The 20,976-nt window shown below is 55.9% G+C and overlaps 1 protein-coding gene across 1 annotated transcript; it reads left to right on the plus strand.

Moving 5' to 3' along the window:
- The first annotated feature begins 12,359 nt into the window (after nucleotides 1–12,359).
- Nucleotides 12,360–16,092, plus strand: EGR1 (early growth response 1). The gene is made up of 2 exons (XM_002710239.6): nucleotides 12,360–12,909; nucleotides 13,559–16,092. Exons 1-2 carry the CDS (start codon nucleotides 12,618–12,620, stop codon nucleotides 14,887–14,889), a joined length of 1,623 nt encoding a protein of 540 aa, XP_002710285.5. The 5' UTR covers nucleotides 12,360–12,617; the 3' UTR covers nucleotides 14,890–16,092.
- Nucleotides 16,093–20,976: the final 4,884 nt, after the last annotated feature.

Below are 20,976 nucleotides of genomic sequence, written 5' to 3' on the forward strand. Positions count from 1 at the left end.
TTTACTCTGCAAATGTCTGCAACAGCTGGGGCTGGGCCAGGTGGGAGCCAGGAGCCAAGAGCTCCACCTGGGCTCAGACTCAGGTGGAAGGACCTACCACCTCCCAGGGAGAACATCAGCAGAGAGCTGGATTGGAAGTGGAACGGGGACTCGAACCTAGGGACCTGATATGGGATGTCGGCACACCAAGCAGTATCTTAACCACTGTGTTAAATGCCCACCCTCAAGACTTGAGTTGGACCTTCTAGTATCCCACAGAGAGATACGGGCTATGGGAACAAAGGCCCCAGAGAATGGCTAAGGTCCTGCTGGGGCTTGGGCGGTCACCATGCCAAGAGAGGCCAAAAGACACCAAGAGGTTAAGCCAGAGACACAGAATGTTGAGGGAAGAGGCAGAGATTAGGAAGCCAAGAAAGGGGGCTATGCAGAAAACAGCCCCATCGCTCCCGGGCACACACAAGAGAGACAGGGCACCAAGGGCTGGGACCAAAGAGGCACACCCTGAGGAAGGAGGGGGACAAGGCCTGAACTGCTGGGCTACGTTGCAGAAGAGAAAGGGTTGCAGGGCGTGGGATGCGAGCCCAGGGCAGGTCGAGCCAAGGCCACCAGGAGCCAAGCAGCAGAGTTAGCTGCAGATGAGATCCCAGAAGCTGGGGCCCAGGAGAAGGGAGCGGGTGGCAGAGGAGCAGTGGCAGTGACACAAGAGAGGTCAAAAGAGGCAAAGAGCGGAGGGGCAGGGAGGGAAAGAGCAGCTCAGCCTTGGGGGCACAAACAGAGGGTCCCGAGCATAGCATGGGGGTAGGGGTGTGACTGGGGTCCTGGGCCCAGGCTCTGGACCACAAGTTTTGGAAAATGCCCCTTGTCAGTCTCTCCTCTTCTTCCCTGGTAGCATAGGGCATGTCTACCTGCTACACTTGAGCCAATCTACTTAAAAACCTCCTGAACTCGAGGTCAAAGTAGGGGCAAGAGGTGAGATGACCCTTTAGACTCCCCTGGTGTCCTCCGGTCAACCAGCCCTCTTCCCAGCTCTTCTGAAGGTCACTGCCTTCAGCACTGGTCTCCGAGAAATTGGCCCCTTTCTCCATCAGAAAGGAGTAGGTGCCAAGGAACAGGTTTGTTCTAGAGAGATCCCCAGAAACCAAGATGCAGCAGCCCCATGCTAGGAGGTTCCATATGGTCAGTAAACCAGATTAGACACTGTCCACCTGAACCTCATCTGCTTATCACACACACACACACACACACACACTCACACTCACACTCAGGTGTGTGCTTGTACCATCATGGCTAAGGAGATCACTGAGGTTCAGCACTGCCAGGCACTCTGTACACATTTGGGTTTCTCTATGTGGACAGGTACATGTTCAGATTGCTAAGCGCCTTGCTCTGTTGCCATGGAAACATGCAGGTTTCTAGAACTGTGGGCACAGGGCCTGCCCCCTGTGGTGCAGGAAGAGAGAGGGAGCGGAGGGTGACAAAAAGGATGGATGGAAAGGCCCCTGGGAGCAGGCTGGCCAGCGGGACACATCTGGGTCCAGGGGACCTCTCACTGTCTCCCCACGCCCTGGAGCCACCTGCCCTTCTAGAAGGCTCTGCCTCAGCACATCTCTCCTGGACAGGGGAGTGGAGAACAGAATTGTGTGGCCACAGCTGTGTAGAGGGTCCTAGATCTGTGCCTGGACCCCCAGAGGCTTTGAAAGGTATTTACTTGGGCTGGGGGCAGGGAGCTGGGGGCTGGAGCTCTGCATGTAGGCCTCCTGGGGGATACTGGGCAGCCCTCCAGGCCCAAGGCTCCTGGCTAGAATAGCTTCAATCCTGGCGCAACTTCAGCTGGCTCCCCCTCCCTTTCTTGTGGTGCCCCACACCCAGAGAACCTGCTTAAAATGGGATTTCCAGGCTGTGACGTCAAAGGAAAGCCAGCAGCAGTTCCATCCAGCCTCCACCAGCTCTGCAAATCAGCTGAGCTCTGTCCAGCATTGCTCACCTGGAAGGAGGCAGCGCTGGCAGAGGGAACAGGGGGTGGACTGGAGCGCTGGGTTGTGGTCAGCATCCAGGATGAAGGCTGAGGTTACTTCCAAGCCAAAAGCCCCTGCTGGCTTCTCCAGTATCCTTAAATTTCAGCCAATACATGATCATCTCCCTCCCAAACTCCCCTAGTGTTTCTTTCTTTCTCTGAACTGGGTCAGGTCTGTGTGGATCTGGAGGGAACCACATGTCCCAGCACTGGGAGTGGGTCCTGTCTGCGAGGAAGTCCCAAATCTAGGCAGGAGGCAGCAAGGGTGGTGCAGAGCCTGCAAGGAGATAAAAGGCCACTAGATGGCGCAGCTCCCTCCCAATGTAGGCATCCACGGGCGCAGGCAGACAAGGACAATTCTCTCCTGCAGGCGGTGGCTCAGGGTTTGTTGAGCAGCGTGCCCCGTGCTCCTCTCCCTGGAGCTGGAGATGGTAAAGAAAGCATCCTTGAGGGTGGACAGGACAGCTGAGGGTTCCAAGCAGTCTCTGTTGCACACAAAGCACGGGGTGTACCCTGAGCTGGGACAGTGCCAGGCCGACTTGGGAGGGCACCCACCCTGGGCTTCTGAAAGTGCATCTTGACAGGCTGCTGGAGCTGATCTGGGGATCATGAGGGGACAAAGACCCACAGGAAATGAAGAGGGCCGGGGCTGGGGTGGGGAGGGCTGGGTCCAGAGGGAGACTGGCACACACTGGCCTATTCCTAGGATGTGGTCTACCGGTGGCCAACATGGCAGTTCTGGGCCTGCTCCAGATTCCCTTGCCCTCTGCCTCTTCCTTTATAATAACCCATGTACCGTGGAGTGGAAATGAGAGAGCAGACCCTGGAACCCCAAAGTGTCCTTGCCAGGGCCTGTGGTGGGGCCCCTGAACAGCCTAACCTTTTCCTGACCTCTTTCCCTAGCTGACCCCACCAGGCCTACATCCCCTATAAATTACACTCTGCTTTTGTCCCAGCCAGAAGAGTGATCAATAAATAATGCTGCTTGAAATATTGATGGCAGGTTTTACACCTGCATCCCTTGGCTGTGCCCGTCAACTGGGAACTCAAGTGCCAGTGGGGAAATACATGACCCCCAGATGGCTCTTCCTGTGTAAGCCAACAGAGGCTTCCTTTTCAAGATTCTGCCCCATTCCAATCTCAGCCAGAATTACTGGTTAGTCCCGGCCCGTCAGCTAAGAGGAGGGTTTCCCCAGAGATCAGCTCAGCCAGCCACCTGAGAAGCACGGTGATACGCTGAACCAAACAGAGACCCTCTTGGACAGCCTGGTTTCCCACAATGAGATCAACATCCCATTTCCTCCATTCTGCCAGGCCCTGTTCTGCAAGTGACCAGCTCAGAAGGCGACTACAGCCTTCCAGGCCCCACCTGGGCTGTCTGGAGCCCTAGCAGACTTCTCTGGTGCAGGTCACTGTCATCTGGGAGAAGAGGAGGAGGTGGGGAACAGGTAGCAGGGGAAGCTCTAGAGCCCTCCTGAGCTCTCTAGAGTCCAGCTCACCCAGTCCCAGTTCCCGCCTGCAGAAACCGAGTCCACTCAAACCTTGGCACTCACAGATTCTTCTGTCCAAAGCACGTGTGTTCTCCACCAGGTCAGCTCCTAGATACGCTTCAGATCTCAGCTCAGACACAGCTCCCCGGGCCACCCCACCCCAGCTGGCAGATGCCCCTCCAGACCCCTCCACATGTGTCCTTTCCCGCTGACAGCAAGCATCACCCTGTTTGGTTGTTGCCTATTTCTTAGTCTGTTTCCCTGCCAGGCTAAGTGCTGGGTGAAAGCCGTTGAGTACAGCTGGTTCACTGTTTGCCCAGACGGTAGCACGGGGCCTGGCACACGCCAGGCACGTTTCTGCAGGATGCCTGAATGGCGCCCCTGCAGCATTCTCCCACTCCTGTTGAAAGAACCCTCAATGGTCAGTATCTCTCCGCCCGGTGCTTGCCTGCCCCTGAGAATGGTGTCTGCCCTAGACTGGAGCTGCTCAGATGGGCTGCCCTCGCTGCACTTCCCCCAGCCTGAGCCGTGCTCACTTGCTCTCCTAGTTTCCTCTCACACACACAGATGGGAGCCAGCTTTCCAGCCACATTCAGTTCTCACTTTAATTCAAATGCTAAATTGGGAAGAAGAGCAGCTTCACACTCCCAATTTAGCCTGGAAGAGAAAAAGTGAGAGAGCCTGGATGTTGCCAGGGAAAGAAGAAACTTGGGTCTGAGTTTGGGGTGGGGATGGCAGAGACACCCAGAGCCCAACAGGAAATCACAAAACCCCTACTACCCAGCTCTCAAAATAAAACACCCAGAGCCCTGGCCCCAGGGTGACCCCTAAAGCCTCTTTCTATTCCAGGGCATTACCTTAAGTCTCAGGGGAGGGTTAGGGCACGCAGAGAAGTCTCTGGTTATTAAAACCATCTAGGAGGGAGATGTTACTGCTTTGACTACTGGTAGTAGGACAGCGGAAGTTCTTCCTAAGTCTGACTGTAATCCCCCTAGCTATAGCTGTAGGTTAGTATCTATAGATATTGACTTAAAATGAGCCCTCAGATTCTTGCACACTGATGTTTACAGCAGTGTCACTCATTCACACAATAGCCAAAAGGCAGAAGCAGCCCTTTACCCACTAGTAGATGAATGGATAAGCAAAATGCAGCACACACATACAATGGAATATTATTCAGCCTTAACGAGGACCAGCATTTGGATACACACTGCCATACTGACAAAGGGGAAAACAAGGAAGGAGGCCCAAGGACCTGCATTTTGTGACTTCACTCATGTGCGTTTCTGAGAGCTGTCAAATTGACAGAGACAGGATTGACAGAGACAGGAGCCACAACAGAGGTTTGTGGACGGAGGGGCAATTATTGTTCAGTGAGTACAAGTTGCTGTTTGGAAGATGAGAGAATTCTGGTAACAGATGGTGGAAATAGTGAATGTTCTTAACGCCACAGAATTGTAAAAATGATTAAAATGATAAATTTTAAGTGGAGATTTTAGTCAAATTAAAATGTAAAAGACACTGAGTTTAGTGTTAGCTTAAAGACATCATCATCATCATCATCAATCAAGGCCAGCACTGTGGCATAGCGGGTAAAGCCACCACCTGCAGTGCCGGCATCCCATATAGGCGCCGGTTCGAGTCCCGGCTGCCCCACTTCCAATCCAGCTCTCTGCTATGGCCTGGGAAGGCAGTAGAAGATGGAAGGCTCAAGTCCTTGAGCCCTTGCACTGGCGTGGGAAACCCGGAAGAAGCTCCTGGCTCTTGGTTTCGGATGGGCACAGCTCCAGCCGTTGGGGCCATCTGGGGAGTGAACCATTGGGTGGAAGACCCTTCTATCTCTCTCTGCCCCTGCCTTTCTGTAACTCTGCCTTTCAATTAAATAAATAAATCGTTTAAAAAAAAAAAAGACATCATCATCAAGGGGCTGGAGCTGTGGCGCAGTGGGCATCCCATATGAGTACAATCTGGAGTCCCAGCTGCTCCACTTCTGATTCAGGTCCCTGCTAATGGGCCTGGGAAAGTAGCAGAAGATGGCCTGAGTGCTTGGGCCCATGCACCCAGGCCCTGGCTTCAGTCTGGCCCACCCCTGGCCATTGCCGCCATTTGGAAAGTGAACCAGAGTTGATAGTGAACCAGTTCATGGAAGATTGTGTGTGTGTGTGTGTGTGTCTCCTTCTCTGTAACTCTGCCTTTCAAATAAATAACCTTTTATCTTACAAAAAAATCTTACAAAAATAAACAAAACTCCATCATTTGCCATGATAGTGCTCTCTACAACTGGACCCTGGGGAAAAACTGGCTGCTCTAAGTCCCAAAGACCTTCCCCCTCCTTTCTTCGCCTGCTGGTCAGTACGGCAGTGCTGCCTCTGCCCAGGACAAAGTGCAGACTGTCTCAGCTGCTTCTGGGGACAGGAGCTGGGCCTCTTTCCTCCTGTTGCTCCTTGGCAATCTGATCATCTAGACGAAGCTCTTCCTCCTGGTGCTGGGTGCCAGCTGCCTCTTCACTCATTTGACTTTGTCTTAAAACAGGCTTCCCATTTGGGGGAAATCCACAGGAGAGTGGTTGGAGGAGGAAGAAGACAGGGGGCCCTCCCCCAACCCTGTCACCATGGTACCCAGGGGAACAGATACTCCTTTGCGCTGAGCTGCCTGTCAGCAAATTTGGGAGTCACTCTTCTTGCTGCCTTCCTGCCTGTCCCTGCGAGGCCCCGAGGGAGGCCCCGAGGCAGCTGCTGTGCCGCTCACACACCCAGATCTCACTCTCCTGGACCATGGCACGGTTGCCCGTGGGTCTCCCACCTGCCCTTCCCCAACCCCCAGTCTCCTGCAGTTATCCCTAAGTGGCAAGTTTGGAGCTCGGACTGCTGGGGAAGCACTTCAGTGGGAGAGCCCACTTCACTGTTTCCCTCACCTGACTCCCTCACTGGGCTGTAAGAGGGGGGACCTCCTTACTTCTCTGTACCCTGAATGCCTGGACCAGAGATGATGTTGATAGAGAACTGCTGGGTGTCATCTGCCTCCCCCAGCCACCTGCACTCAAGAAACCTGCAGAGTGAAAGCTCTGCCTGACTCATTCCCAGACCCCAGAGAACAGTTCTTGGTAGGAGCCGGATGGCTGGAGCCCCATCAGAGTAAGAATGGCCTTGGACGCCAAACACCTGTCACACAGTGAATGTGCGGGGGGCGGGGGGGGGGGGGCAGAGGAGTGGGGAGTGCATCCCATGGTGGAGGAAAACCCGAGGAAGCCCGAGGAAGCTCGCACCACGGAGAGCATCCTGGTGTCTGTTGAGGGGGAGGGAAGGCCAGCGCCAGAGTAGGGTAACCCCAGGGGTTTCCCTCCGCTCCCGCCCCCTCCCAACCCGATCTGCAGAATGCAAGCTCACCCACCAAGAAGCAAGGCAGCCCCACAGTGGGCGGTGGTGAGGGGCCAGAAATAACCGCCCTTGCTGTTGCTGCCTTTCTGGGCTGGGTGGAAACGCTGCTGTTCTAATCTAAAGGCAGCTCTCGACTTCCTGCACATCAGTGGGCTCTTATGTAACACTCCCCTCCCTCTCCTGCCCAACGAGCTTCCAGAGATTTCTGCAGTCGGCTGGCTTTGCCGCACACTCTGCTGGGGGTGGGGGCAGCAAAGATTGTCCTCCAGCCTGAGACCTGGGAGAGGACTGGACACCCAAGGACAGCAGCCTCTTTCTGCACCAGCAGGGCACTTGCCGACAGAGAGGGGCAGACGTCCCCCCCCAAGCGCCCATCTCCCTCCACCCAGCCACCCCCCCTTCCTCACAGAACCTCAAGGGGACAGACTATTACCACCACAAGTTCTGTGCTCCAGAGTCCTCCAGTTAGGCCTAACCTAGCTGGTCATCCATCCTCAGGCCATACCCTAACTCTCTCAGGCAGCTCCCCCAACACCTGCAGCCAAATCCTGGTCTTTTCCCCTGCATCCCTGGATCCTGGGCACCCTCTTCGTTCCTGTCTGCCCAGGCCTCAGTCTCACTCTGCATGGGCCACCTTCTGTCTTAGGGCCTGGAGTTGTCCCCTGGCACCAGAGCACGTGAGAGGGTGCCACATGTCAGCTCTATCCCCGTCTTTGCCCCTGTCTCCCCACCCTCTCATGTCCCTTCTGCCCCACTCCATGCCTAGGCCCCTCAGGCTTCTTCTCACCGCTTAAGGTCCTCCCTGCAGTGGGAGCAGAGCTGCCCCCAGACCCATTCAAGGCCAAGGCCTCCGTGTTTCCAGTGGGGCCCATCAGCCGTCATCGGAAAGTGTGACGAGAGCCCCAAACTGAACCCGAGAGTCACTTCCTGAGCCCCGGGCCGCCACAGCCATGGCAAACCACGGCCTGAGCTGTGCACGTGGGTGCTGACGTGGCCAGGGCTGAGGAGGAAGTGGCAATGGAAAAAGGGGCTTGTTTTCCTCGGGGAGTTCAGCCTGCTCAGCCCAGGCTGGTTATGCGGGACATGATGGCTCCCCTGGGGTCCTCTCCCCTTGCAAGGAGTGTCTGACCGCAGATGGCAGCTCTGGCCAGCAAAGCCACCGAGGGGCTCCCCCCTTTCCCAGGGCTCTGGCTGGCAGGGTCTGAGGACAGCCTGAAGCACCCCTTGGTCAGCTGCAGGAGAAGCTCGGGGCCTTCCTAACCTCCAGGCTGGCTCACACAGGCCCCACACCAGTTCTTCCATCTGGGCCCTTGGCTAAAAGTTGAAGGCTCAGAAGCCCCCAGTGGAGCCTTGGGAGGGGCCAAACCTTGTCACCATGTCTTCACCCCTCCCTGCTCCCCTAGTCGCAGACGACAGAAGTGTGCTGCTACTGGCCAAAGACAGACCAGAGGTGAAGGGGATGTTCTGGAGGCCCCCAGCTCCTCTGCTGAGAAGTCAGGCCACAGAATAACCCCGGCTAGGGAGCGGACCCTCAGGCCTGCCTTCTCACCAGTTCCTCCACCCCTGTTCCTGGGAGGAAGGTGCCTTCCCGCGACTTACCCTGCAGAGGCTGGCCTGGACTGAGATCATCTTCTCCTCGTATGAGCCAGGAGAGCAGACAAGGGAGAAGTGGAGCGAGGTGTAGCTCTAGACGCTGCTCTGCCCACACCGGGCAGGCCCTAGGCTGGCCCCAGCAGGAACTCTTTCCTTGGCAAGGCTGTGCCTTTTGCCTCGAATGCTCTCCCCACCACACTCCTCCATGAGGAATCGGTGTCCTCTCATCTTTTCTGTCTCTGTATAAATGTCACCTCCTCCAAATGCCTTCCCTCGCCTCCTTGGTATGCAAGCTGCGTTCCATAATCTGAAATTACTCTTTTTATTTGCGTCTTGTTTACTTCTGCCTACGCCAGCCAGTGAATGAGTTTCCCCAAGGGCTAATGCTCTTTGCAATCCCTGAGACACAGCCCTGCACCTGATAGGAGCAGCTGCCACCAATGAACCTTTTTGGGAAGAATCAAAGTTTTCTTTAACCCTCCCTTCTGCTACCTCCAAACAGGAACCCTGTCTGCTGCAGCCCATTCTCTCACTTTCACTCATCCTAGCCTGAAATAGCTTCTCCCCTTCCCCCAAGTCGGTGCTCCCCAAGTTCACTCTCCTCTAGACTCTCATCATGGTCCCTGCCCTCCTCTCATTCTTGTGCCCTGTTGCATCTCTGACTTTCGCTGGCTAACGGGGCCTCTTCTTTCCCAAGCTCTTTAAACACAGACCCCGGGGCTCCCATTCACCCAACTGCAAGCTCCTTAGAGGCTCTGCTGTAGGTGTGATTCCCAGACCTTACCTGTGAGAAGCCCTCATGGCAAGCAACAGAAAGTTGGTGCTGCTGTTGCTAACAGGTGCATTCGTCGGAACCTGTTGTGTTATGAGCAACAGAAGCTGAACTGAGGCTGCGTTACTTTATCAAAAAGGGAATTCATCAGCCTAACAAAAAGCCCAAGCGGAATCTAGGGGCTTACGCTCTGTGTCTTCTCTCCGACTTTCCCTCACTGGCTCTTTCTCAGGCAGTACTCCCCCTCCAGCAGTAAATCTACTGGTGTACTGCTAACTGGGGATGAGAATTCCTTTTTCCCAAGAGCTCTAGAAAAAGCCCCAGGATGATTCTCATTGGCTTGGCTGAGGTCCTGTGCCCAACCCTGTGGCCAGGGAGAAAACGTGCTCCTAGCTGGAGGAGCATCCTAGATGGATGGCCAGGCCTGGGCTACAAGCTCCTCTAAGACCTAGGGTGAGGGTATGGTCCCCCAGCCCATGGATTGCGGTGGTTCCCCTAAAGAAGTTACCGTCCTAGGAACAGTTAAGAAAATAAAGGGGAACTGATGGTGGGCACGCAAAAGCAAAGGTGTGGACTGCAAGGATTTCCATGCCCAGCTGGACAAGGACCTGAAGATACCTTATGTCAGCTTGCACAGTCCAGTGACACCGCAACAGTTTGCCCTAGCTGGAGGAGGGGGAGGAGGAGGTTCCGCAAAGCCCAAGGAGCATCCCAGGATGAGGTGCCTACTCCATTCTAGCACCCACAGTTTCAGGAAGATGGTGATTTTGCTGCACCTGTCAAGGTTGAAAACAATCTGCTGTAGGAAATGGTGCAGTAGGGACTCAGATCCCTGCGTTAGGATTGGTTTCTGGACAGTTTTCCAGAAAAGGGTCATTGGAGTTTCCTTAGAGACTCGGGATGGGGGTGGGGTGTGAACTGTGGGTGATGCCAGAGTCCAAAGCCCCCGAAAATAACAGTAGCCACTGATACAGCATCAGCTGTCAGGCAGATGTGGGCTTTGGGATTTCACAGATGGGAGCTCCTGTGGGTTTCATCTCCACAACCACCAATGCCATCCCCTTTATTACAGAAGAAGAAAGTGGGATAAACAGCAAGCGTGGCCAAAGCACCCTCCCCAGGGAGGGGCAAAACGAGCGTTCAGACAGCAACTCTCTGACCCTGCCCTGCCTTGCAGTCCCACACCGCAACAGGGTCCTGCCCCTAATGGACAACTCGGTGGGCAGCAGGAAAAGCCCCCCCTTCCGCCTCGCCCACGCAAATGAGCGGGGGGGGTGCTCAAGAATCGGGGAGTCCTGGTTCATTGCTAGATTCTTTAAGTCGATTTTTGTAAGAAAATGTGGGGGTGGGGAGAAGTAGAGACGCAGGTATGAAGCCCTAGAGAATTCCATCCATCGCCCTAAAACTTCCCTGGCCCTGGGCTTCCCTCCTGGGGCTGGCAGCACCCTCCTTCCACACACACACACTCTCTGCTTTCTTCTTAAATTCAGAAAAAACAGCACCTCCCTGGATTTGCAGCGAGAGCAGGAGCCTTCCCTTCCCGGAATCCCTGTTTCCTTCGGAGTGCGCATTTGGTTGCGAGGTGGGGGCGGGGAGGGCATCCCTGTTCGCCGCTCGCTCCCGGGAGACCTGGGGGAAGCGTTCCGCCCAGCGCCCCCGCCCGTGGCCTGGCTCAGGGAGGGGAGTGTCATCCCGCAGCCTGGGCGCCTCGGCAGCGGCGCCTCCCCGGAGACTGCAGGGAGAGCCCGGGCCGCGGCGCCTGCTCAGTTCGCGCGCACTGCGTCGAAGGCTCCCCCGGCCAGGCTTGGCTGCGCGCCCAGCACAGGGCGGGAGGGGGAGCGTGGAGGCGGCGGAAGAGCCCGCTCGGCCGGGGGCCGGGGGCCGACGCCGGAGCGGGGACCTCCAGGGGGCAGCACCGAGCCTCCCGCCAGGTCCTCTCTTCGCGCCAAGCCTGGGGTCCCCAGGCATCCCGCAGGGAAGCCCCCTCTTCGAGGTCCCGCCGCGTCCGCGCCGCCCCCAACTAGGCTGGGTAAAAGTGGGGAAGCGCCCCCGCGTCCCTCCCCAAACCACTAGCTCCCGCTGGGGACACACTCGGGTCTCTCCTAGGGCAATCGAGGCCCCCAGTCCGCCCCCCCCCCAAAGGTGTGCACTTTTCTGACGGAGACCAGGGAGCAGGTTTTCGGTTCTGGGTGGCGCTGAGGGTCTCAGGCCCCGACTGGTGGCCAGGAAGCAGGCGCCCCACTGCCAAGCGGTGTCCCCAAAACGCGGGGCGCTGCGTCCCTGGCCTCAGTTTCCACGGCGACACCTGGAAAGTGGCCGTGTCATTGGTCCAGGCCCGAGGTCAAGGCTCCGCCCCTCCTGGGCGGCCTCTGCCCCCGCCAGCCCAGCCGCTCCTCCCCTCCGCTACCCGCTCGCTCCCACGGTCCCCGAGGTGGGCGGGCGGGTCTTGGATGACGGCCGCAGAACCCTGGCCCGTCTCGCCCTCGCCCCCGCTCCAGGTCTGGCTTTCCCCAGCCCAGTTCGCGCCCGGGAGCCGCCGGAGCGGCCGCGCGCCCAGCGCTCCGCGCCTCGCGCCCTCCCCACCCGGGCGTCCCTGGCCCCGGCGCGCGCGCTCGGGCTCCCAGCTCGGACCCGGGGAGGAGGGGGGGAGCGAGGGAGCAACCGGCAGCGACCCGGAAACACCATATAAGGAGCAGGAAGGATCCCCCGCCGGAACAGCCCTTATTTGGGCAGAGCCTTATTTGGAGCGGCCAGATATGGTCCGGCCGCTTCCGGCGCGGGGAGGAGGGGAGAAGGCGGAGGGAAGGGGCGGGGGCAAGCTGGGAACTCCGGAGCGGCCGGAGTCCGGGAGGCCCGGGCTTGCGGCTCTGGCCCGGGGGCTCCCCCGGAGCCTCGGCGCCCGGGATGCGGGAGCAGGCGCGGGGCCCCGGTGCGGGACGGAGGCGCTCCCAGCTCTCCGAAAGGGGGCTTCACGTCACTCCGGGTCCTCCCGGCCGGTCCTGCCATATTAGGGCTTCCTGCTTCCCAAATATGGCCATGTACGTCACGCCGGAGGCGGGCCCGTGCTGTTACAGACCCTTCAAATAGAAGCGGATCCGGGGAGCCGCGAGAGATCCCAGCGCGCAGAACTTGGGGAGCCGCCGCCAGCCGCCACCAGCCGCCGCCGCAGGACCGGCCCCTGCCCAGCTCTGCAACCGCGCCGCGTCCACGCCCGCCCGCGGCGAGGGCGAGCCGGGACCCCGCAGCGCTCGCCCCAGTGCGCCCCGCATGTGACCGGGCCGGGCCCCCACGAGTGTGTCCCCGACAGCGGCGGCCCCGGGCTGCGCGCACCCGCCCCGACACCAGCTCTGCCGTCCGCCCGCCGGTTCGGGATGGCCGCGGCCAAGGCCGAGATGCAGCTGATGTCTCCGCTGCAGATTTCCGACCCCTTCGGCTCCTTTCCCCATTCGCCCACCATGGACAACTACCCCAAGCTGGAGGAGATGCTGCTGCTGAGCAACGGGGCTCCCCAGTTCCTCGGGGCCGCCGGGGCTCCAGAGGGCAGCGGCGGCAGCAGCGGGGGCGGTGGAGGTGGAGGGGGCGGCAGCGGCAGCGGCAGCAGCAGCAGCGCCTTCAACCCTCAGGGGGAGACGGGCGACCAGCCCTACGAGCACCTGACCGCAGGTAAGCCGGGGCCTACGCCACCGTCCTACCGTCCGGTCGCTCACCCGCAGGAGTGCTCTGGGGCCTTGGGATGCGACCGGGGTTTCCCTTCTCCTCCTCGTGTGTCCAGGGTCAGGTGGTCAGAGGGACACCTGGGACACCCCTGCCCTGGTCCTCGGCGCGCGGCGCGCAGAGGAGCGAGCTTTGGCTCTGCGTGGAGAGCTCCGGAGCTGCGTGGGAGGGTGGAGCTGGCAGCCGCGGGGTTGCGGGGGGGGGGGGCTTGTTTTGCTGAGCAGCGCTGCGCCTCCGTGCAGAAAGCCTTGCCTTGCCTGCCGCCCGTTCCCAAGGAAGGGCCGGCATCCGAGGCCGAGGGCGCGCCCCCGCCGCGGCCGCGGGGGTGCCGGCGGGAATCCTCGCCCGCGCAGCCGCCGCTGCGCAGCGCTGGGAGCCGCAGTGGAGGGGGATCCTCCGTGTTTGCGTCAGCTGTTGTTGCAATGGGCCCTGCCGCTGGAGCCGGGCCAGGAACATTGCAATCGACTGCTATCAATTATTAACCAGCTCGGGAGTCGGTGGTGGCCGCGCGACCTCTTGTCTGGCAGCTGGGGTCGTCCTCGTCCGCCAGGGATTGCTGTCCGGTAACCGGGCCTCTATCCTCTGTCTCTCCTGCCAGAGTCTTTCCCCGACATCTCTCTGAATAGCGACAAGGCGCTGGTGGAGACCAGTTACCCCAGCCAGACCACGCGGCTTCCCCCCATCACCTACACCGGCCGCTTCTCGCTGGAGCCCGCGCCCAACAGTGGCAACACCCTGTGGCCCGAGCCCCTCTTCAGCCTGGTCAGTGGCCTCGTGAGCATGACCAACCCTCCGGCCTCGTCCTCGGCGCCGTCTCCAGCGGCCTCCTCAGCCTCGGCCTCCTCCTCGTCCTCGTCCTCCTCATCCTCGGCCTCCCAGAGCCCACCCCTGAGCTGTGCCGTGCCCTCCAACGACAGCAGCCCCATCTACTCGGCGGCGCCCACCTTCCCCACGCCCAACGCTGACATTTTCCCCGAGCCTCAGAGCCAGGCCTTCCCCGGTGCGGCGGGCGCGGCGCTCCAGTACCCGCCTCCTGCCTACCCCGCCGCCAAGGGCGGCTTCCAGGTCCCCATGATCCCCGACTACCTGTTTCCGCAGCAGCAGGGGGACCTGGGCCTGGGCACCCCAGACCAGAAGCCCTTCCAGGGCCTGGAGAGCCGAACCCAGCAGCCCTCCCTCACTCCACTCTCCACCATCAAGGCCTTTGCCACCCAGTCGGGCTCGCAGGACCTGAAGGCCCTCAATGCCACCTACCAGTCGCAGCTCATCAAGCCCAGCCGCATGCGCAAGTACCCCAACAGGCCTAGCAAGACGCCGCCGCACGAGCGCCCCTATGCCTGCCCGGTGGAGTCCTGCGACCGCCGCTTCTCGCGCTCCGACGAGCTCACCCGCCACATCCGCATCCACACGGGCCAGAAGCCCTTCCAGTGTCGCATCTGCATGCGCAACTTCAGCCGCAGCGACCACCTCACTACCCACATCCGCACCCACACAGGCGAAAAGCCCTTCGCCTGCGACATTTGCGGGAGAAAGTTTGCACGGAGCGATGAACGCAAGAGGCACACCAAGATCCACTTGCGGCAGAAGGACAAGAAAGCAGACAAAAGTGCCGTGGCCTCTTCGGCCGCCGCCTCCCTCTCTTCCTACCCGTCCCCGGTCACTACCTCTTACGCGTCCCCGGCCGCCACCTCGTACCCGTCCCCGGTGCCCACCTCCTATTCCTCCCCCGGCTCCTCCACCTACCCGTCCCCGGTGCACAGCGGCTTCCCCTCGCCGTCGGTGGCCACCACGTACTCGTCCGTGCCTCCCGCTTTCCCCGGCCAGGTCAGCAGCTTCCCTTCCTCGGCTGTCACCAGCTCCTTCAGCGCCTCCACGGGGCTTTCGGACATGACGGCGACCTTTTCTCCCAGGACAATTGAGATTTGCTAAGGGGAAAGAGGAAACGAAGGGAGAAGGGAGAGAAAGAAACACAAGAGACTAAAAGGACAGGAGAGGAGGGTGTGGCTGGAGTCTTAGGTCAGATGGTGGAGGGGCTTCCCTCTGCTGCAGAGTGGAAGGTCCAATGGCCTACAATCCCTTCTGCCCACTTCCCCTTCCCCCGGTTCCCATTCCCTGTGACTTCAGCTGCCTGAAACAGCCATGTCCAAGTTCTTCACCTCTATCCAAAGAACTTGATTTGCATGGATTTTTGGATAAATCATTTCAGTATCATTTCCATCATACGCCTGACCCCTTGTTCCCTTTGATGCTAGAAAATCAAGTTGGCAAAAATGGGTTTTGGGCCCCTCAGAGCCCTGCCCTGCACCCTTGTACAGTGTCTGTGCCATGGGTTTTGTTTTTCTTGGGGTACTCTTGATGTGAAGATAATTTGCATATTCTATTGTATTATTTGGAATTAGATCCTCACTTTGGGGGGTAAAAAAAAGAAAAGCCAAGCAAACCAATGGTGATCCTCTATTTTGTGATGATGCTGTGACAATAAGTTTAAAGCTTTCTTTGAAACAGCAGTCCTCGGTATTAATCAGAGCATGTGTCAGAGTGTTGTTCCGTTAACCTTTCTGTAAATAGTGCTCGATTGTACTCTCACATGTGGCAAAATATGGTTTGGTTTTTCTTTTCTGCTTTTGGAAAATGTTTTATTTTTGTCCTCTCGGTTCAAAAAGTTTCACGTCTTGGTGCCTTTTGTGTGATGCGCCTGGCTGATGGCTTGACATGTGCAACTGTGAGGGACATGCTCACCTCTAGCCTTAAGGGGGGCAGGGAGTGACAATTTCGGGGGAGGCTTTGGGAGCAAAATAAGGACGAGGGCTGAGCCGAGCCTCGGTTCTCCAGAATGTAAGGAAACAAAATCTAAAACAAAATTTGAACTCTCAAAAGTCTATTTTTTTAACTGAAAATGTAAATTTATAAATATATTCAGGAGTTGGAATGTTGTAGTTACCTACTGAGTAGGCGGCGATTTTTTTGTATGTTATGAACATGCAGTTCATTATTTTGTGGTTTTACTTTACTTTGTACTTGTGTTTGCTTAAACAAAGTGACTGTTTGGCCTATAAACACATCGAATGCGCTTTATTGCCCATGGGATATGTGGTGTATAGCCTTCAGAAAAATTAAAAGGATAATAAAGTAGCTGTGATTGGATATGTGTTTCCTGGGCTGGGGGAAGGGTGCAGCAGTAGCATCTCCATCCAGGGGGTGGAGGTTTTCTGAAGACTCTGGGCCTTTAAAGGTAGGAAGATGCTCCAGCCAGTGTCACCGTCTGTGTGTCGCTGGAGTGAATTCCTCATGAGGACTAAGTAGGGGTCTCCTCTTCTTGATACTGGGCCTATTCCTCTTCAGTTATTTTGGGCTACAGTTTTACCTTGGGAGATTAAAGCTTAAAGGGGAAAGAAAAAAAAATCCCAGAGTTAGGGAAGGGACACGTCTGGCCAGAGACAGTACTACCTCCCAGGCATCAGTTGTTTGGTTAGGCCTGCCCGCCACCTCTACCCAGGGTTGGGAAACCCTGCCAAGTGCATTTGGAGGAGATAGGGTGAGCACAGGACTGGAAAATCATAATAATCAGCACAGCTCCTTCGGCCTCTACTGCCCATCCCCCATGTCCCCAGCAACTGGAGGGCATCAAAGAACCCTAGATGAGGCCAGGGCCAGTGCTCAAGCCAAGAATCCTTCCAGGAAGAGAAATATCATTTGCCAGCTGGAACTGTCGTCCTTGGCAGTTTCCTGGGACACGGGGCAGAGTGGGTAGGAGGCTGGCTTGATGTCTCAAGTTCCCAACCAGGCCAAGTCTGCCCCCACTGAGTGGGCGGCAGACGGTGCTAGGTTCTTTGGGCCCCAGCCCCCGAAGTGTTCACTGTCACTGCTGGAACAACCCTTATGGGCATGTGAGCATCTGTCTGCTCTGAGAGGCCTTGACCTGGCCATGGCAGAACAGCTTCTATTCCAAGAATTCAGACTGTTGGTCAGGGAGACAGAGATGGAAGCCAGGAATGACAACGTGGTGTTAAGTTACATAACATGGGCAAATGTGAGGCTCTGTGGGAGCATAGGGAAGGGCACCCAGCTGACCTAGGGGCTTAGGAGACGTGGAAAAGTTGAGTTGGGAAGCATAGATAGGAGTCAACTCGATTGATTAAGTTTGTATGTGAGGCAGGGAGGATGCTGGCTAAGTCTCTACCAAAGAGCATGGCTGGGATGGAAGCGCCACCTCCAACCCTGACGTCTGTGTCTTTTCTGAACTGGCCGGACACCATTGGCCTTTGAACAGATGCGTGCAATAGATTTGGTGTCTTGGGGATGAGTGTTTGGCCTGGTGGCTAAGAGGCCCACATCCCAGCCCTGATGGTTAAGTTCTGGCTCCAATCCTGATTCCAGCTTCCTGCCAATGAGAACCCTAGGAGAAAAAGTGATGGCTCAAGTAGCTGGGTTCCCTGCCACCCACATGGGAGACTTCGACTGAATTACTGGCTTCCAAATTTGGCTTGCCCCAGCCAAAGGCATCTGGGGAGCGAACTAGCAGATGAGAACTCTGTCTCTTTCTTTGTCTGTCTCCCCTTCTCTCTCCCTCTCTCTCACTGTCTCTCTGCCTTTCAAATAAAGAAAAGGAAAGGAAAGAAAAGAAGAAAGATAAAAATAAAAAAGGAAAGCTTTGATATCCTGGGATTCCTAAACCTTGGCTCTCCCTCCCAGTGTCTGACCCCTAAAATCAGAGACAATGAAGTATTCTCTCTGCCCACCGCAGTTATTGGGCCCTAGAACCCCTCCACCCTGTCTCCCTCTGAGGGTCTCCCAGGTTCTCACCACACCTCCTTGGGCTAGGAGAATTCCAATAACCCTTGGCATCAGCTCCATTCTTTCTCTTACATTCTAGCTTTCTCCCTCATGACCTCTTTTGCTCTCCGCCCTTTCCCGTGACAACTCTTCAGCCTGGAACAGGGGTGAAACAGGCACCCCTTCTAGCAAAGGCCCCGCCCTGGGTGCCTCCTGGTGAACTTGCCAGGTCCTCATAGGACACTGTTTATGCTGGTGCACCTCTTCTCAGCTTCACCTACCCCTCCTCCCCACCTCACTCTGGGCCAAAGAACACAAGTCTCTGCCTGTTACACATTCTTCGGAGTTCCTCACCCCAGACTCTCAAGAGGCAGAACATGGCAAAAATAAGACATGAAGGAAGGTGCAAGGAGACTCTGTTCCTTCAGAGCACAGGGTCTCATCTGCCATAGCACATTAGGAGATTCCCAGGTCCACGTCCAGAGCATCCTGTGGACACCCTGCATCTGGATGTGGTCCTGGAGCCAACCTTGGCATCAAGGCTGCTCCAAGGCAGGTGGCTTGTAGAGGAAGTGTGCCAAGCTTGTTAGCTAAGTTTTATTATTACCACCACCAGGGTTTCTTGAGGCTCTGAAATTCTAAATTTTGCATGGCTGAAATGGGGCACAACTCAAAAAATTGCTCCATTTTCTGGTCCTGAAGACTCACCCCTGCTCCTGTGTGGGGGGGGGGGGCAGCGCTGATAAGAGCTGTCATCATCATAAAGGTTGGGGCTTGGAAAGGGGCTTGAACAATTGACCGCTGCCTGGGGATGCCACCTAGGGCTTCAGGAATGTGAGGAAGGACAAAGCCAGCAGGACTGAAGAGGGGAGAGAGAGAGGAAACTCAGCTGACTAAGGATGGGTTAGCTAGATCCTAAGGAGCCTCCATTCTTCTTCCTGGTACCTGAAAGGTGCTCTTTTTGCTTGAATTTCAGGACTGTTCAGTCTCATCTGTTCTGAAGGATTCTGAGCACTCAGGGAGGTGGAGCCTAGCCTGGCTGTGAGGCGGGGGGTTTGCTGTGCTCTTCCCTCTACCCCCTCCCAAGTGGACAGCCCCTCGCAAAAAAAGGAGCCAGGTATGTATACTACAGGGTCAGAGGCATTCCTTGCCCTGCCTCCCCTCCTTTCCCCAGCTTTTTTTTTTTTAGATTTATTTATCTATCTGAAAGTGAGAGTTACAAAGAGAGGGAGAGAGGGAGAGTGATCTTCCAGGGTCACCCCTCCCAGATGGCCACAACAGCTAGCCCTGGGCCAGGCTGAAGCCAGGAGCCAGAAACTTCTTCCAGTTCTCTCACGTGGATGTGGATGTAGGAGCCCAGACACTTGGGCCACCTTCCACTACTTTTCCCAGGCCATCAGCAGGGAGCTGGATCAGAAGTGGGGCATCCAGGACTCAAACCAGCATCCATATGGGATGCCAGTGCTGCAGGCAGCAGCTTTACCCACTGTGCCACAACACCGGCCCCCATTCCTATCTGTTTTTCATGTTTCATGCCGTACTTAGTGCAGTTTGAGAGGGAAGACATTGGGTAGAGTGAGATCCTGGGGTTCTAAGGAAAATAAGGCCAAGTTTAAAAGAATCAGATGTCAAGCAAACAACATTTGAACATTTTAATGAGAGACCTGTGGGTACCCACGATTTCCACACCCGAGCAGCACATCTGACCCTGCACTTGAGAGGTGTTTTTCCCCTATCCCTCTTTCCTCATCACTAGGACTTTTGCAGCTACACCTGCTTGAGATGATCTCTTAGGTCAAACTGATGACTCAGTTTCTCAGATCCTTTAAATCTATCTCATCTCCCTTTGGGGGTAGATCTATCCATCAAGCTATTCTCATAATCACTTAGAGTTTTAAAAAACACTATTGCCACTCTATTGTGGTACAATAAACTGTATAAACTGCACAATGTGATGAGTCCTCACACATATACAAACAGGTGAAACCCCCACCACAATTAAAGCAGTAAACATATCCATTGCCTCTAAAAATTTCCCCATGCAGCTTGGAACTCCTTCCACTCCTGTCCCCAGGAAGCCACCCATCTGCTTTCCATCACTGTAGATCTGTTGGCAGATTCTAGAGTTTCTTATAAGCGGACTCGTGTGCAGTAGGTGCCTATTGGTTCTAACTGCTTTCACTTAGCATCTTTCTGTTGAGATTCATTCATGTTGTTGTGTGTACAAATAGTTATTCCCTTCTACTACTGAGTGTTCTTCCAGTCTCCGGCTCCACCACAATCTGTTTATCTTTTTCTTTTTTTTTTTTTTCCCTGTGGAAGGCTATTGGGGTCAGTTCCCTTTTAGGACTGTTAACACATAAAGCTGCTGTGAAGTTTTGGATACAAGGCTCTGTGTGGATGATCCCCACTTACTCCAAATGCTCCTTCCACCTGCCGGTACCTTCTTCTACCATATTCTCATTTATTCACTTCCCTCACCTTTGAAACTACAATCACCCATGTGTTCCTGCCCCCTGCTACCCCTCTCCAGTCAGGGTCCAGCCTCCTAAAAGATTTGCTTCTTTCATCTCTCCTTGAGTAAACAGAGCCAGCCTCTGTATATATAAAATATCATTTTTATTACTGTACTCCAAACTCTCTCTTGTTTGTTTATATCTTCCTGGTAATGAGATGTTTGTTTGTTTATATCTTCCTGGTAATGAGATGTCTGGGCTAAGCAATGTATATTCTCATTATCTACGAAGCTCCGCAGACGTACATATGGCCTTGATGATACTTTGTTAAGGAAGAAAGGCACATGGCCCAGAGTGGCCAGGGACTGAATAGCTGCCATCCCCAAAAAAAGAGGAAGGGAACTGAGCATTGCACAGTATAGATAGGGATGGAAACATCTCATCAGACCTCATAAATATGTATAATTTTTAGGTACCAGTTAAAGATAAAAATTTTTTTTAAGATTTATTTATTTATTTGAAAATCAGAGTTATACACAGAGAGGAAGTGACAGAGAGAGAGATCTTTCATCCTCTGGTTCACTCTCCAAATGGCTACTGGGGTTGAGCCGATCTGAAGCCAAGAGCCAGGTCTCCCACATGGGTGCAGCGGCCCAGTCACTTGGGCCATGTTCCACTGCTTTTCCCAGGCCATCAGCAGGGAGCTGGATCAGAAGTGGAGCAGGGGCCAGTGCTGTGGCTCAGTGGGTTAAAGCCCTGGCCTGAAGCACTGGTATCCCATATAGGT

The sequence above is a fragment of the Oryctolagus cuniculus genome, chromosome 6 (assembly GCF_051225735.1).
Source record: "Oryctolagus cuniculus isolate XC-2025 breed Fujian yellow rabbit chromosome 6, ASM5122573v1, whole genome shotgun sequence".
Lineage (NCBI taxonomy): Eukaryota > Metazoa > Chordata > Mammalia > Lagomorpha > Leporidae > Oryctolagus > Oryctolagus cuniculus.

What these genes read in the sequence shown, in the direction of transcription:
- EGR1 (XM_002710239.6), top strand. Translation starts at nt 12,618, where the DNA reads ATGGCCGCGGCCAAGGCCGAGATGCAGCTGATGTCTCCGCTGCAGATT. An exon ending in CTACGAGCACCTGACCGCAG is followed by an intron (nt 12,910 to 13,558) that starts GTAAGCCGGGGC and finishes CTCTCCTGCCAG; the next exon opens with AGTCTTTCCCCGACATCTCT.